At 42.4% G+C, this 18,285-nt stretch overlaps 1 protein-coding gene across 1 annotated transcript in view; it reads right to left on the reverse strand.

Moving 5' to 3' along the window:
* The window catches only part of ACADL (acyl-CoA dehydrogenase long chain), a 41,521-nt gene extending 39,351 nt beyond the window's left edge, over positions 1-2,170 (reverse strand). The window contains exon 1 of the mRNA XM_061383800.1: positions 1,888-2,170. Within this exon, the coding sequence (XP_061239784.1) occupies positions 1,888-1,964 (77 nt within the window). The 5' untranslated portion in view covers positions 1,965-2,170. The remainder of the gene's footprint in view (positions 1-1,887) is intronic.
* Positions 2,171-18,285: the final 16,115 nt, after the last annotated feature.

Below are 18,285 nucleotides of genomic sequence, written 5' to 3' on the forward strand. Positions count from 1 at the left end.
AAACAATGTCACTCTTCTCACTTTTTTCTTTGTGGAAAAGTTGCTTTTTGTAAAAATGTTGTGTATGTTAACATGTAATGAGCTACTTTTACGTGAACTAAATATTTGTAAAATTTCACATTTTCGAATTTTGCACGCTTGTCTTACACCTAGTATTCCTGAACTGATTTTTTTTTAAGGTATAACTTATGTTGATTTTCACTGAAATCACGGTTCTGTCATTACTTTTGTAAATTAATCTGAAAGGATATGCTCAGAAAAGTGCTCCCCTTTTATCATCAGTGTAACTCCTTAATCCCCTTCCAACCTAATTCCCTTATCTTGCTATGAAAATAAGGTGTAATTTTGTGACTAAAGACTTCCAAAGAATGAAGACAATGGGACATTTTATTCTCAAAATTGTGACATATTACTTGCAGCCACAGTTTCGGTATCAGATGTGAGAATAAAGATTTTTGGTACATAAAAAAAATATTTTCCAGTTGTAGATATCTGTTGACATCAATGTCCATAGATAAAACTGAGGTAAACAAAAGATCTTTGAGGCCCTCTCATTTTCACAGCAGGCTTTGCAGGTGGCTCAGTGGTAAAGAATCTGCCTGCCAAGCAGGAGATGTGGGTTCAATAGCTGGGTGGGGAAGATGCCCTAAAGATGAAAATGGCAACCCACCCCAGTATTCTAGCCAGAGAAATCCCATGGACAGAGGAGCCCAGCAGGCTAGTCCCTGGGGTCACAAAGAGTCCGATAGACTTACCGACTAAACAACAAAGTTTAACAGCACAAAGTTTAAAATCCAAGAATTTGAGCATCACTGTCTTATGAAGTTTGGGGGAGAGCTTAGAAAAGTATGTGTATCGAAAAGTAAAGTTACTCCTCCATGAAGCCTTCCCAGCCCTCCTCAGGAGCAGCAGGAAATTTGTTTCCATTCCCACAGCATCTTGTGTGTGTGCAGTCCCATCTGATTCTTGCCACCCCATGGACGGTAGCCCACCTCTCCTGCATTGGCAGGCCGGATTCTTTAGCACTGCGCCAGAGTCGCCATAATGCCGCCATAAGTTGATTTATTCATCGTGTCACTTTTTTCACATAGGGAATAAATAAATAAACAAGTACTTCCAGTTTATTTATCCAATGACTGTATTTGAGGTGTCAGCCGGTATGGAAAGGTAATCGAAACATTACCTTAATAATCACCGAGTCACTTAGAAACAGTCTCCATTAATTCCCATGTATTTAACTTACTAAAGGATTTGTTAAGTCTTAATTTCCTTATCTAATGCGGCCATCACCAGGTCTTTTCCTGTCCTGGGATGTCTTCTCTAGGCCAGCATCGCTGCATGTGCTTTCTTTTCTAGAGATCTGGGAGGCAGTGAAAGTCCCCCTCACAAGTTCACAAGTTGGCTGTGCCTTTTGGCACAGATCTAATTGGACCAGAGGTCGCGCCTCGAACTCTTGCCAACTGTGTCCGAGGGTGCGTCGACGCTTCGTAAGAACTCTAGGAAATGCGGACTCACCGTGCCCACTGCGGCCCTCGGATCCAGACGGGCTAGACTGGAGCCACAGGAGTACTGGGGGATTCCACCCCGCCCCCGCCCTCCCCGCCGCGCCTCCCGCCGCCTTTGGCTGTGCTCGCGTTGAAGCTGCTAGGCCGGCGCCCGCCCTGCTAACCGCTGTGGGTCCCACCAGGTTCTGGGAGTCCAGGAGCAAGGCCCAGCCTGTTCTCCCACTCACTTTCGCCCCGACAGCTAAGCCGCAGCCCCTGGTGGCGAGACCGCCGGCCCCGAGAGCGCGGCCGCCTGGTTTCCAGTCCCCAGGAGTGGTGTGCGGGTTGCCGCCCGGCCCTGCAGCCCCGGGACCGGACTAGCTGGAGCCCAGCCGGCACTCACCTCGAGGCCGGCGGCAGGCAGGGTGCAGCGCGGCCACCCCACAAGCGCAGGGTTCCGCGGAGGAGGCGCTTGGCCATGGCTGGGACAGCGAGGGCTGCCGGAAGGGCAACGGACACGTCTCCTCGGGACTCAGAGCGCGCAGGGCGAGGGGCCCGCACTATCCCTGCCTTACCCGGGTCCCGCCCGTAAAGCGCCGCGCAGCCGCCCTGGTACCTGCCCCTTGAGCGTGCTGCCGGAGCGGTGTCTGCAATCTCCCATCCCCAGTGTCTGCGGTGGTGAGTCGCCCAGCGTTGGGACACGCCCCGCCCAGTCCCTGGAATCTTAGGAAAGACTCCAGGCGGAAAATTGTTACTTTTTCCTAAGGCGTTGTGTATCTAAGCAGTTCTTTTCAGTGTTCTGAACCGCTTTGAGGAACCGGTATAAGTTCTGGAGCCTCAGGAATACACCCAAACACAAACTCACAAACTTACATGAAGTATTTTTTCTTTTCCTTTTTAGGATTTTTTTCCCCTTATTATTATTATTTTTTAATTGAAGTCGTTGATTGACAGTATTAGTGTCAGGTGCACAACGTGCCTGCGTGCTAAGTCGCTTCAGTCCTGTCTGACTCTTTGGACCCTATGGACTGTAGCCCGCCAGGCGCCTCTGTCCATGGGATTCTCCAGGCAAGAATACTGGCTTGGGTTTTCCTCCAGGCTGGTGCACAACATATCAGTTCAAAATTTGTGTAGCTTATACTCCATTTTTAAAACATTGTATTGGGGTATAGTTGATTTACAATGTTGTGTTAGTTTTTGCTGCATAGCAAAGTGAATTAATTATACATATACCTATAAACACTCTTTTAAAAATTCTTTTCTTATATAGGTCATTACAGAGTAGAGTTCCAGGTGGTATATAGTAGGCCTTATTAGTTATCAATTTTATTTTTTGTTTTCCAAAACTTACCTATTTTATATATAGTAGTGTGTCTATGTCAACATCAATCTCCCAATTTATCCTTCCCTTCCCTTTATCCTCTGGTAAGTTTGTTTTCTACACCTGTGAGTCTGTTTCTCTTTTGTAAGAAAGTTCTTCATTTGTATCATTTTGATACTCCACATATAAGCAATAATCATGGTACTGGTCTTTCTCTGTCTGATTTCACTTAGTATGATAATCTCCAGGTCCATTCATGTTGCTGCAAATGACATCATTTCATTCTTTTTATGGTTGAATAATCTTCCATTGTATGTATGTGCCACATCTTCATTACCCACTCCTCTGTGGATGGATGTTTAGGTTATTTCCATAGCATGGCTATTGTGAATAATACTTCAGTGAACATTGGGGTGCATGTATTCTTTTGCATTATGATTTTCTCTGATGTATGCCCAGGAGTAGGGTTGCTGGATCATATGGTAGTTCTATTTTTAGTTTTTTAAGGAACCTCCATACTGTTCCATGAAGTTTATTTTCTAACATTGCAGACTGATTTACTTCACTTCAGTTCAGTTCAGTTCAGTTCAGTCGCTCAGTCGTGTCCAACTCTTTGTGACCCCATGAATCACAGCACGCCAGGCTTCCCTGTTCATCACCAACTCCTGGAGTTCACTCAAACTCATGTCCATCAAGTCGGTGATGCCATCCAGCCATATCATTCTCTGTCATTCCCTTCTCCTCCTGCCCCTAATCCCTCCCAGCATCAGAGTCTTTTCCAATGAGTCAACTCTTTGCATGAGGTGGCCAAAGTATTGGAGTTTCAGCCTCAGCATCAGTCCTTCCAATGAACACCCAGGGCTGATCTCCTTTAGAATGGACTGGTTGGATCTCCTTGCAGTCCAAGGGACTCTCAAGAGTCTTCTCCAACACCACAGTTCAAAAGCATCAATTCTTCAGCGCTCAGCCTTCTTCACAGTGCAACTCTCACATCCATACATGACCACAGGAAAAACCATAGCCTTGACTAGACGGACCTTTGTTGGCAAAGTGATGTCTCTGCTTTTTAATATGCTGTCTAGGTTGGTCAAAACTTTTCTTCCAAGGAGTAAGCCTCTTTTAATTTCATGGCTGCAGTCACAGTCTACAATGATTTTGGATCCCAAAAAACATAAAATCTGTCACTGTTTCCATCGTTTCCTCATCTGTTTGCCATGAAGTGATGGGACCTGAGGCCATGATCTCAGTTTTCTGAATGTTGAATTTTAAACCAACATTTTCACTCTCCTCTTTCACTTTCATCAAGAGGCTCTTTAGCTCTTCTTCACTTTATGCCATAAGGGTGATGTTATCTGCATATCTGAGGTTATTGAGCATATATAGTGGTGGCTCTTTAGAATCTTTTGGGTCCTGGTTGACACCCCACAAGTGTATATTTTGTTGGAATTGCCCAATGGTCTTGGTATAAGACCAGAGGGTCTGAGTCTCTACATCTAGGAAGAGGTCATTGACTTAAACAAAAGGCCTCCCATATAGCATCTCATAAGGACTAAGGCCAACCTGTTCCTTAGGGGCAATACAGGTGTGGAGGAGAGCTATTGGTAAAGCCTCCTTCCAACCGAGGGAGGTATCCTGGGTTATCTTTTTTATCGTGGATTTTAAGAATTGGTTGGCTCTTTCTATTTTTCCTGAAGACTGAGGCCTCCAGGCACAATGGAGATAATAAGTAATGCCCAATGCTCTGGAGACCTCTTGGGTGACCTTAGAAGTAAATTATGTCTCATTGTCACTTTGTAATGACCTGGGCAGACCAAATCTTGGAATAACTTCATGGAGCATTTTTTTTTTTTTCTTTACCACCTGCTCAACCTTCTCAATCTGGGTGGGAAAGCCTTCAATCCATCCTGTGAATGTATCAGTCATGACTAATAGGTATTTATACCGTTGAGAAACTGGCATCTGGGTGAAGTCCATCCGCCAGTCCTCTCCTGGGTAGGTCCCATGCCATTGCACAGGCTGGGCCAACTGGGGTCTTCAAGCTCCTTGGGGGTTGTTTAGTTGGCACGTGGGACAAGAGGAGACCACTTGCCTTACAGTCGTTTGAAGGCCTGTTCCTCTCAAAGACCTTTCTAGTAATCTTTGGAGGGCCTTCTCCCCTTAATGAGTGATGACATGTAAGGAGTTAACTAACTTCCATTGAAGATCCCCTGGCAGAAAAAGGAGTCCCTCCTTTGAGAACCACCCCATATGATCTTGAAAACCCTCACTATTAGCTTTAGGAGTCTCACCTTCAGTATATGAAGGAATTTCTGCCAAATTAGTCTGTGGAACCAAGGTGGCAACCTCTCTTAGGTCATTACTCCATAATGCTGCTCTCTTAGCTGCCTGATTGGCTGCTTGTTTCCCTTGTGCCACCTGCATGCTCCCTTCTTGGTGTCCTTTACAACAGGAGACTGAAACCTCAGCGGGCAGATGGACTACCTCCAAGAGCCTAAGGATTTGGTCACCATACTTGATTGGGGATCCTTTCAATGGCATCTTTCTTTCCAAATAGCAGCATGTGCATGTAGCACCAGAAAGGCATACTTGGAGTTGGTGTAAATGGCTACTCTTTTTCCTTTTTCCAGCTAGAGAGCTCAAGTCAGGGCTACGAGCTCAGTTAATTGCACTGAAGTACCTGATGGAAAAGGTTTAGCTTCTATGGTCTCAAAATTGGAGAGTACTGCATATCCAGGTCTTCTTTTTCCATTCAAGACAAAGCTGCTTCGTTCCGTGTACCAGATTTCATCAGGATTGGTCAGAGGATCTTCTGACAATCCCTCTTGGGGATTGTCAGTGGTCCAAAGTTTCTAGGCAAGAATGAAAGGGGAGAGAGCCCTTGGGAGTAGGCAGGAGGGTAGTTGGGTTAAGAGCCTCACAAGGGGGTATAGTCTGGCCTGGATTTTGCATCAGCACTACTTGAAATCTGAGGATCCTTTGACCAGACATCCATAAGTGGCCTCTCCCATTCAGAAGTTGTTTCACTTGGTGGCTGGTAAAAATAGTTAGTTTGCCCCCAAGAGAGAGTTTTAAAGCATCTTCTATCAGGACTGCAATAGCTGCAAAATTTCAAAAGATCTCTTTCCAATAAGGGAGTAGGACACTCAGTGACCACCAGAAACTGGTGGGAAAATATTTGTCCATCCCAGCAACAAAGAAGTGCTCAGGTTTTGTAATTGTTTTTTCTGTAGCACCTGAAATGGTACAGGTTTGGGAGGAAAAGGTTCTGGAGTAGGAGGTCAGGACAGAGTAGGTAGCCCCTGTGTGAACCAAGAAGTTCTCAAACCTACCTGCCACATCCAGCTGCACCCTTGGCTCAAGGCCCGTGATGGTTATCTGTGACAGGCAGGCTGGCTGGAACAGGCTGTGTCAGTACTATTAAACAATTGTGAGGGAACACTTGGTGCTTGACCTTGAGGCTCTTGGATCCCAAGGGTAGCGTGTTGACCAATGTCCCAATTGATGGCAGTTTTAGCCAGCCATTTTAGGAGGCTTGTTACCGTTTGGGCACTTGTTGGCCCATTGTCCAGCCTATCTACAGATTAGGTATTTGCCTCGTGCCTTGTCCTTCAAGGACTTGTGGTGCACCATATGGCTTCCCTGGAGGGCGGCCAGCATCTGGACATACCTTGTCTCTTTCCTTCTCTTCCTTTCCTGGGCCTTGGCCTCCCTTTCCTGTTCTCTGTTATAAAAGATATTGGGGACTATCTGGACAATCTCATCTAAAGAGGCAGCAGAGTCTGATGTCTGATGCACATTGGGAGAGGAATTTGTCCTTTAAAATCACCTGTCCCTCGTATGAATCTAAGTCCAGGTTGGTAAAATTTAGAGGGCCTCTTTTAGCCTTTCCGGAAAGGCAATGGGGTTCTTGTTGGGCTCCTGAGCTACTGCTGAGACTGGGCACAGTCCCACCATGAACAGGCCTCCTCCTATTTCCATGGGTGGACTTCCTTAGGGATGAGTTGTTCTGAAACTTATCCTACCCAGTACTGTTGTAATCTGAGAACCAGGCATCCTTGGGTCAGGGTGCAGATCCCCAGGGAGGCTGAGGCATGACAAGCTCCTGGAGATCGAATCCCTGGGCAAGGCAAACCATGTAGGTCTCCCGAGAATTGGGTCCCTGGGCAGGTCGAGGAATGTCAACCTCCTGGGATCCCCGGACTGGCAGATCCCAGAGCAGGTTGAGGCATGACAAACTTTCTAGGACCAGATCCATTGGCAGGTCAAGGCAGGTCGACCTCCTTGGAACCCCATACTGGAGTTGGGCATCCTCAAGTTGTCCAGTATGACCAGTGCTGGGTAGGATTAAGGGGTTGCAATCTTAACTCATTGATGGTCTGTTCACCACAGATGGAAATAGATATCATAATGTAAAGCAATCCAAGCCTGTGCCCTGAGATTGGGAACCTGGTGAAGCAGCCATAAACCTTATCCTCTTACTGTTCTGAGGAATACAAGTCACTGATTTCCTCCCCTAGTCCTCCATAAGAACAGTTTAGGGTGTTTCCAATGGTAAACATTTCATTGTCATAGACCCACTTTGGGTAGTAACAGAAATAATGCTTTATTGACTATGCCAAAGCCTTTGACTGTGTGGATCACAATAAACTGTGGGAAATTCTGAAAGAGATGGGAATACCAGACCACCTGACCTGCCTCTTGAGAAATCTGTATGCAGGTCAGGAAGCAACAGTTAGAACTGGACATGGAACAACAGACTGGTTCCAAATAGGAAAAGGAGTTCGTCAAGGCTGTATATTGTCACCCTACTTATTTAACTTATATGAAGAGTACTTCATGAGAAACTTTGGGCTGGAAGAAGCACAAGCTACAATCATGATTGCCAGGAGAAATATCAATAAACTCAAATATGCAGATGACACCACCCTTATGGCAGAAAGTGAAGAGGAACTCAAAAGCCTCTTGATGAAAGTGAAAGAGGAGAGTGAAAAAGTTGGCTTAATGTTCAACATTCAGAAAACTAAGATCATGGGATCTGGTCCCATCACTTCATGGGAAATAGATGGGGAAACAGTGGAAACAGTGTCAAACTTTATTTTTTGGGGCTCCAAAATCACTGCAGATGGTGACTGCAGCCATGAAATTAAAAGATGCTTACTCCTTGGAAGGAAAGTTATGTCCAACCTAGATAGCATATTGAAAAGCAGAGACATTACTTTGCCAACAAAGGTTCGTCTAGTCAAGGCTATGGTTTTTCCAGTGGTCATGTATGGATGTGAGAGTTGGACTTTGAAGAAAGCTGAGCGTTGAAGAATTGATGCTTTTGAACTGTGGTGTTGGAGAAGACTCTTGAGAGTCCCTTGAATTGCAAGGAGATCCAACCAGTCCATTCTAAAGATCAGCCCTGGGTGTTCTTTGGAAGGAATGATGCTAAAGCTGAAATTCCAGTACTTTGGCCAACTCATGCAAAGAGTTGACTCATTGGAAAAGACTCATGCTGAGAGGGATTGGGGGCAGGAGGCGAAGGGGGTGACAGAGGATGAGATGTCTGGATGGCATCACTGACTCAATGGATGTGAGTTTGAGTGAACTCCAGGAGTTGGTGATGGACAGGGAGGCCTGGCATGCTGTGATTCATGGGACTGCAAAGAGTTGGACACGACTGAGTGACTGAACTGAACTAAACTGAACTAAATGACAAAGGAGTGGGTTTTCTGGTCCTTTTAGGAGCATTAAGAGTATTTTAATAATAAACAGGGTGGAGTGATGTTGCCTACGAGGGGCATGGTCCTGGTTGTAGAAGTTAGTAAGTGGCTTAAGAACAAATCAATAAGAGGCAACAGACCAGATGTTCCATAAAAGTGGAATGGGGATTTGATCCAGGGATATGTTTGTAACTTTAGGAGAAGGGTGGTAAGGGTTTGGGCCCAAACGGCCTACAGGGCTAACACCCAAAGTGGCAAACATTATCCCTGGAAGCCCAATTGCCCTTGAAGGGATGCCACCAACAGGTGGACTTCTAGCAGGCATTGTGTGCCTGTCACTTGCCCTAGTGAGTCCACTGAGAGGTGCTGTTGACACACATGTTGTAGGGAACATGGAGGATGAAGGCCTGAATCTCTAGAGGGATTGGATATTATACAGTGTTTCCATCCCAAAGCCTAGCTATTTTCTGGTTTTCCCTTCAGAAGATTGTAGAGGCAACATTGTGAGCCCGGATAGGGCTCAGGAAAAGAGCATGAAACAGGAGGGAAGAGGGCAGGGCACAACTTTTGAAAGAATGTCATAGCCCAAGGCTATAACATAAAGCAATTAAAATCAAATAGTTCCAAGATGGAAGACAGTCAAATTCAACTAATCTTTGATTCTCAATCTGCAAGCTAAGTGACACACCAAGAGGCACTAGGACTGTTCTAAGGCACTATCAAAAGACCAAGGAGTGGGTGGTTCCGCAATTGTTAGAATGATCCTCCAATTCATTAGTATATGAAATTACCCAGCTCACAAAAGCTAACCACACCACATTTCATGGCCACTGCATACACCCTTGTTAAAGGCACAGACTCTGTGGAGTGTGCTTCTCTCTGAATCCAAACAAATCTACCTCTTACGTAATGCTGTGTCTCTCACTGAATTTGTTTTGCAAGAAGACATGAAGAACCTGAGCTTCATTAGGTCCTGAAACCAAGCACCATGGGTTTTGGCTGGGCTCAAGTCCCAGTTGGGTACAACTGAGTGATTAAGCATAGTACAGAGCCCCTGCCATGTGGGTTTGAGTCCTAATCTTAGGTAAACAGTTTCAAACACAATGTTCAGAAATGGAAAGATGAGGACCTGCCCAACACTTTTTAAGCAGTGGCATAGATGGGAGAGGAGCTAAAGGATGGGAAGAAAAAGCAGTGGGAAAAAACTGCCAAGGAATCCCCTTCATAACCTGCTAGAAAATCTGCTAAATACCTGACTTGTGCTCACAGTTTTCATTGGCCTGATCCTTGGCACAAAGAAGATTAAGGACAGAGGAACCCTCACCCACTTGGGCAACAGTTAATAGGGCACAACAGATAGCGGAGCCTTCAGGACACACTGGAGAGTAGCCCCTGCCAGAGTCCCTCAGTTGCAACCACTGCCGCTTGCCTGTTCAAAGGGGTTTCAAGGAAACAAGAAATGAAAAATTGTAAAGGGATTAAGATTTTGTTAGCCATATATCCTTCCAACCATAGGGGTGAGGACCTCCTATCATAACTGGAGGTCTTCTGGAATCTGAGACTGAGCCGTGTGAGCTTTCTGCCAAGTTTGTTTTTGTTGTCCCAGTTTCCAGCACACTAGGCTTCTTGTCTGGAGAAGGCACTGGCATCCCACTCCAGTCCTCTTGCCTGGAAAATCCCATGGATGGAGGAGCCTGGTAGGCTGCAGTCCATGGGGTCAATAAGAGTTGGACACAACTGAGCGACTTCACTTTCACGCATTGGAGAAGGAAATGGCAACCCACTCCAATGTTCTTGCTTGGAGAATCCCAGGGACGGGGGAGCCTGGTGGGCTGCTGTCTATGGGGTTGCACAGAGTCGGACACGGCTGAAGCGACTTAACAGCAGCAGCAACAGTAGTACACCTTCGAGGGGTGAAGGCAAGCCAACCTCAAAGAAGAGGCCTCAGTCCTTCTAGGCTTCCTCCTTTTATACATTGGTCTCCTCCTCGCTGAACCTGACCTATGCAAATTGGGCTAGCCAAGAAGCGGGAGTGTTTGTTTCACCTGAAGTTCTCACTCGGATCTGCAGGTTTTCTTTTTTTCCATTTTCATGGCCTTTTCCCTTTCTTTGCCTTTTAGTCACCACCATTTTGGACTCCTTTTTCCTATTCTAACCACCTAACACTTCCAAGGAATGAGCATCTTTTAATTGAAGCTGTAGAAGAGAGCAAAATTTGTCATGCAAGAAACTACTCAATCTTCACTGTAAAATGTAAAGAACTATTCATAACTAAAGGCATCTATTTTTAGAAAGCTAATATCAATCACCTCTTCTCTTGATGATCATGTGGTAGAGATGTTCTGATTTGAAAAACACCTTGATCAATAGAGATGCACAATAGAATCAATACTCTGATAAAAGATCCTGATGCTGGGAAAGATTGAAGGCAAAAGGAGAAGAGGGCAGTAGATGATGAGCTGGTTAGATAGCATTACCAACTCAATGGACATGAATTTGAGCAAACTCTGGGAGACAGTGGAGAATAGGGAAGCCTGGTATGCTGTCCATGGGGTCACAAAGAGTTGACACAATTAAGCAATTGAAGAATAACATGTAAACTGGTAGGGAGTGCTGGAGTCTGAAGGAGCCCAAACTCAGAGCTAATTATTCCTGTTAATTTTCCACCATGGACTTCTGGTAAGTAAGAAGAAGTACCACTAAGATTATACATTGTTGATGAGAAGTGCAAATTGTTACAACCTTCAAGAAGTAAAATTTAATCAGATCAGATCAGATCAGTTGCTCAGTTGTGTCCGACTCTTTGGGACCCCATGAATCGCAGCACGCCAGGCCTCCCTGTCCCTCACCAACTCCCGGAGTTCACTCAGACTCACGTCCATCGAGTCAGTGATTCCATCCAGCCATCTCATCCTCTGTCATCCCCTTCTCATCCTGCCACCAATCCCTCCCAGCATCAGAGTCTTTTCCAATGAGTCAACTCTAAAATTTAATAATAACTATCAAAATCACACAAGTGCCTATACCTTTTCACCAGTAATGCAATTTGAGGGAATTTATCCTGTAGCTATGCTTGCATACCCAGTAAGTGAACAATATATAAATTATTCTTTGCTCATCCATCCATAGGATTTTTCAGACAAGAATACTGGAGTGGGTTGCCATTTCCTTCTCCAGGGGATCTTCCCAACCCAGGGATCAAACCCGGGTCTCCCACATTGTAGACAGATGCTTTTACTGTCTGAGCCACCAGGGAAGTCCTCTTTGTAACATAGTTTGTAGTAAAAGAAAATGTAAATATTACACATATATGGAATTGAGTAGCTAAGTTATATTCAGTCATACAATATGTCATGGGTGTATAAAAATGAGGACATACTCTATGTACAATATGAAAAGATCTCTAAGATATATTTGTTAAGTGAAAAAAAGGGAAAGTATAGGATAATGTCTGTGGTGTGCTACCTTTTGAGTAACAAAGGGAGATAAGTAGAATATATTTTGTATTTGATTGTGCAGGTATGAAGAAAATCTGACAAAATATACAAGAAGCAATAGTTTTTCCCTGTGGGTTTTTCTGAGGGGAAGGGTAGTATTGAAAACTGAATGGGTGGTGAACTGAGTGAGAGAGAATTTTCACATCTTACTTAAATTTCTAATGCTATAGTAATGTATTACATTTTTGAAGTTAAGTTAAAAATTATACTTGACTTTACAGAAGAGTCAATGAAAACCCAGCTGTCAAAAATGAAGGGAAACATGGGACTTCCCTGGTGATCCACGCTCCTAAAGCAGGGGGCCCAGGTTGGATCCTTGGTCAGGGAATTGGATCCCACATGCCACGGCTAGGATCAGGTGCAGCCAAAAAAGGAAAAGAAAATGAAGAGAAAAAAAACAGGAAGTGGGCACTGGAAATTTCATTGCCTTTGGAAGCAGGTAGGGAACTTCCCTGACCTTGACAATTTAGAACTTCCCCGACCTTGAGTTTAAGTGATTATCCAAAAGATGTGGACAGAAACTAAGATCCTACATTAAACTGGAACCCTTAAAGGGCTACAATCTAAGTGAAAAGACAAAGAAAAATTCTGCTGTTGTTAAAAGAGTAGATCTTAGAAGTTATCACAAGAATAAAGAACTTGTAACTATGTGTGTTGGTGGATGTTAACTTATCGTGGTGATCATTTTGCAATATACACATGCAGCAAATCCTTATGTTGTACACCTGAAACTAATACAATGTTAAAAGGTAATTATATCTCAGTTTAAAAGAAAGGAAAAAAATTTGCTCAAAAGCCCAAGCAGGTAAGTGATCAGGAAACATATGCATCTCAACTTTGGCTCTGAGTATGGGAAAAATATTCTCCTAAAGATTCATAACTATTGGCCTGACCTCACTTGGGTTAGGTTTCAAATATTCAGCCACAAGAATGGCTATAAGTTAGAATAAGGCCAGGTTGCCCATTATTGCCATAGTACTTAATATTTTACTGGAGACAAAAGAAAATATATATGTAAAAATTGAAAAGGGAAAAATAATTGCAGATAGTATTCTTTATCTGAAGAAATAAGAAATTAAGTAAAGTAACTCTTTATACAATACAATAATTTAGTAAGGTAGCAGGAAAAAATAGTGTACAGAAATGGTAGTCTTCCTATATATGAACAAGTGGTTTGAAAAAGCAGGAGACAAAATATTTTGAGCTGATGGAAAGAAGACACAAATATGTGAAAGACATCCTATGAAATAAATATAAGTGAATTGATCTTGCCAATTGAAAGACAGAAATTATCTGGTTGGATTAAAACCATTAAAACAATAATAATAAACTCCTAAAAAACACACTTAAATTCAGCTATAAGCTGTTTGTAGCAGACAAACTTAACACTTAAGAACCTGGGGACCTCAGAAGTAAAAATATAATAAATATGTTAGATAAGACTGAACCAGTGGAAAGTCATGTACCTATTCAAGATGAGACAAAGTGGATTAATGTAAAAAAATGATAAAGAATAAAAAGGTCATTTGATAGAATCCAATTTTTAATCATGATAAAAACCTTTTAATAACCCTGAAATCTTAAACCCAATAAAGGGGTGTATACAATATAATCTGCAGCAAATGTTACAATAAATGTCAAAACCTCACAAGTATTTCCTTAATTTCCTTTCTAATATTACTTCTATCTAAAATTAAATTCCAATCATTAGAGTGATAAAATTAGAAGAAGAAATAAAAGTTCTGAAGATTGAATAGGAAGTACAAAAGTTATTGTTAGCAGATAAAGATTACCTATATGGAAAAAAACCCAAAAATACTGCAGTCAATTATTAGACATAAGATCTCATAAAGTATGAGATCAATATTGAACACTCAGTTGGGCTCTTATACATCAGCAAGTCAGAAAATGGGAATGTGAAAGAGGTAACTGTGTATCAGACCAAGCACCTGTTCTTCATTATTATCAAGATTTTGTTATGTAACCTGCAACTGATGAGTAATTATGCTGATGATAGGCAGTTTCATTGAAGAATGGGCACTAGTCACGTAGCCCTGAGGTTTAAAAGCTTATAAAACCTGAAGGACTCCAGTGCTGATGGTCTGACTGGCCAGACGTGCTAGTCACCAAAGTTCTCTTATGTTGTCACACAGTCTGTATTGGTGGCTATTGGATATTCTTTTTTCAAATTAAGTAAACTTGGGGCTTGGAGAAGGCAATGGCACCCCACTCCAGTACTCTTGCCTGGAGAATCCCATGGATGGAGGAGTCTGGTGGGCTGCAGTCCATGGGGTTGCTAGGAGTCAGATACAACTGGGCGACTTCACTTTCCCTTTTCACTTTCATGCATTGGAGAAGGAAATGGCAACCCACTCCAGTGTTCTTGCCTGGAGAATCCCAGGGACGGGGGAGCCTGGTGGGCTGCTGTCTATGGGGTTGCACAGAGTCAGACACGACTGAAGTGACTTAGCAGTAGCAGTAGCAGTAAACTTGGGGCTGATGAAGGCAATTTTTTTCTTGTGAATTTAATTACTAGTCCAAACCCTACTGCTGGTTGAGAAGAGTGAATGTTTCTTTTTCCAAAATCATTTTGTAAATTGAATAAAATTCCCAGCAAAGCAAAAATTCTATAATATATATGAAATAACAAAGGATCAAGAAAAATCAAGACGTTTCTGAAGAAGGACAAGTTGGGGAGAGGGCCTTACAAAATCATTAATTAAGAAAATGAATTTTAATGAGATAAATAAACTGACCAAGAGAACAACTTAGCTTCAAAACATACCTTCCTATTTATGTAAACTTAATATATGACAATGTGTGTGTGCCAAGTAACTTGTTATATTTGACTGTTTGCAACCCTATGGACTGTAGCCCACCAGGCTCCTCTGTTTATGGAATTCTCCAGGGAAGAATACTGGAGAAGGTTGCCATTGCCTCCTCCAGGTATCTTCCTGACCCAGGGATCGAACCTGCATCTCTTGCAGCTCCTGCATTGCAGGCAGATATTTTACCACTGAGCCACCGAGGAAGACCCCAGTATATGACAGAGATTAAAAAGTAGTGTGAAGTGGGTGAATTATTCCATAAATGGTGCTAGGATAATTCTTTATCTCTATGTAAAAATAAAATAAATTCTTAGGACACACTATTCCCAAATCAATTTCAGGCATAAAGAAAAGCTATAATACTTTTAGAAGAAAAGAGAAAAATACCTTTATGGTCTCAAAATAGATTTTCTTAAAACATTCTTAAAAACACTTCAAGGAAAGGATTGGTACATTTTATTATGTTAAAACTGAAATATTCTATGTATTAAAGACATATTGGATTATTACTCAGAATATTAAAAATACTCCCACAAATCAATAAGAAAATGTCAAACAACCCTCCCCCAAATAGATAATGGATATGAATAGACAATTTATAGGAGAGAAAATACCAAATGACCAATAAATACAGTAATAGACGGTAAAACTCATCAGTAGCCAGAAAACTGCTAATTAAAACTGTAGTGTGATAATATTTAAAACGCTGCAAACTAGCAAACATTATAAATATGTCAGTACCAAATATTGAACAGAGATAATTTATAAAAGTGGATAGTGAGACTAGCAATTGTTATGTTGTCTTTGGAAGTGCAATGTGGCAATACTTAAGTTATATTTATCTTGAAGTGAGGCTACTCCTCAGTATAAATTGTATAGGAATAGTTCTTAAAGTGACCAGAAGGATCAGAGTCGTTGAAGAACTGTTAGAAATGCAAATTATAGGTCCCCACCTCTGAATCCCAGGTGGCTCAGTGGTAAAGAATCTGCCAGCCAAGTAGGAGACCTGGGTTCGATCCTTGGGTTTGGAAGATCTCCTGGAGAAGGGACTGGCTACCCACTTCAGTATTCTGGCCTGGAGAGAGATACTCAAGAGAGTCGCAAAGAGTCAAACGCGACTGAGCGACTTTCACTGTATAGGGCTTTCCCAGGTGGCTCTGTGGTAAAGAATCTGCCTGCCAATGCAGAAGATGAAGGAGATGCTGGTTCAATCACTGGTTTGATCACTGGATCGGGAAGATGCTCTAGAGGAGGAAGTGGCAACCCACTCTAGTATTCTTGCCTGCAAAATCCCATGGACAGAGGAGCCTGCAGGGCTACAGTCCATAGGGTCGTGAGGATTCCTCTGAATTAGGACTGCACATCCCTTTGAATTAGGAAAAACCTGGAGGGTGGGACCCATCAACAGTATTTTTACAAGCCCTCCATGTGATTCTGATGCATACTAAGGTTTAAGATCCATTACCCTAGAGAAAAATCACTTGTGCCTATAAAGTTTTTTCTGTAGGAATATTTGCTGCAGAATTGTTTAAAACAGGAGAACAATTAGAAGTATCCTAAATATTCATTAGTATAAAATATATAAATAATGTAATAATTTAAAGGATAACTAATGTAAGAATGTGTATTCTGTCATAGTTCTACAATAGAAGCCTATGCCAGAGTTAAGAGGATGAACTAGAATTGGATGTATGATATGTATTTATATATCTTAATATTACATTGAGCGTTCTTTGGCATTGCCTTTCTTTGGGATTAGAATGAAAACTGACCTTTTCCAGTCCTGTGGCCACTGCTGAGTTTTCTAAATTTGCTGGCATATTGAGTGCAGCACTTTCACAGCATCATCTTTCAGGATTTGGAATAGCTCATCTGGAATTCCATCACCTCCACTAGCTTTGTTCGTAGTGATGCTTTCTAAGGCTCACTTGACTTCACATTCCAGGATGTCTGGCTCTAGGTGAGTGATCACACCATTGTGATTATCTGGGTCATGAAGGTCTTTTTTGTACAGTTTTTCTGTGTGTTCTTGCCACCTCTTCTTAATATCTTCTGCTTCTGTTATGTCCATACCATTTCTGTCCTTTATTGAGCCCATCTTTGCATGAAAAGTTCCCTTGGTATCTCTCATTTTTTTTAAGAGATCGCTAGCCTTTCCCATTCTATTTGTTTTCCTCTATTTCTTTGCACTGATCGCTGAGGAAGGCTTTCTTATCTCTCCTTGCTATTCTTTGGAACTCTGCATTCAAATGGGTATATCTTTCCTTTTCTCCTTTGCTTTTCACTTCTCTTCTTTTCACAGCTATTTGTAAGGCCTCCCCAGACAGCCATTTTGCTTTTTTGCATTTCTTTTTCTTGGGGATGGTCTTGATCCCTGTCTCCTGTACAATGTCATGAGCCTCCATCCATAGTTCATCAGGCACTCTATCTATCATCTCTAGTCCTTTAAATCTATTTCTCACTTCCACTGTATAATTGTCAGAGATTTGATTTAGATCATACCTGAATGGTCTAGTGGTTTCCCCCACTTTCTTCAATTTAAGTCTGAATTTGGCAATAAGGAGTTCATGATCTGAGCCACAGTCAGCTCCCGGTCTTGTTTTTGCTGACTGTATAGAGCTTCTCCATCTTTGGCTGCAAAGAATATAATCAGTCTGATTTTGGTGTTGGCCATCTAGTGATGTCCATGTGTAGAGTCTTCTCTTGTGTTGTTGGAAGAGAGTGCTTGTTATGATCAGTGGGTTCTCTTGGCAAAACTCTATTAGCCTTTGCCCTGCTTCATTCTGTACTCCAAGGCCAAATTTGCCTGTTATTCCAGGTGTTTCTTGACTTCCTACTTTTGCATTCCAGTCCCCTATAATCAAAAGGACATCTTTTTAGCATGTTAGTTCTAAAAGGTCTTTTAGGTATTCACAGAATGGTTCAACTTCAGCTTCTTCAGCATTACTGGTCAGGGCATAGACTTGGATTGATATTGAATGATATTGATATCATCAATAATGATATTGAGTGATATTGAATGGTTTGCCTTGGAAACGAACAGAGATCATTTTGTCATTTTTGAGATTACATCCAAGTACTGCATTTTGGACTCTTTTGTTGACCATGATGGCTACTCCATTTCTTCTAAGGGATTCCTGCCCTCAAACTACCGCACAATTGCACTCACGTAACAAGCTAGTAAAGTAATGCTCAAAATTCCCCAAGCCAGGCTTCAGCAATACATGAACCGTGAACTTCCAGATGTTCAAGCTGGTTTTAGAAAAGGCAGAGGAACCAGAGATCAAATTGTCAGCATCCACTGGATCATTGAAAAAGCACAAAAGTTCCAGAAAAACATCTATGTCTGCTTTATTGACTATGCCAAAGCCTTTGACTGTGTGGATCACCACAAACTGTGAAAAATTCTGAAAAAGATTGGAATAGCAGACCATCTGACCTGTCTCTTGA

Source organism: Bos javanicus, chromosome 2 (assembly GCF_032452875.1).
Source record: "Bos javanicus breed banteng chromosome 2, ARS-OSU_banteng_1.0, whole genome shotgun sequence".
In the NCBI taxonomy this organism is placed as follows: domain Eukaryota; kingdom Metazoa; phylum Chordata; class Mammalia; order Artiodactyla; family Bovidae; genus Bos; species Bos javanicus.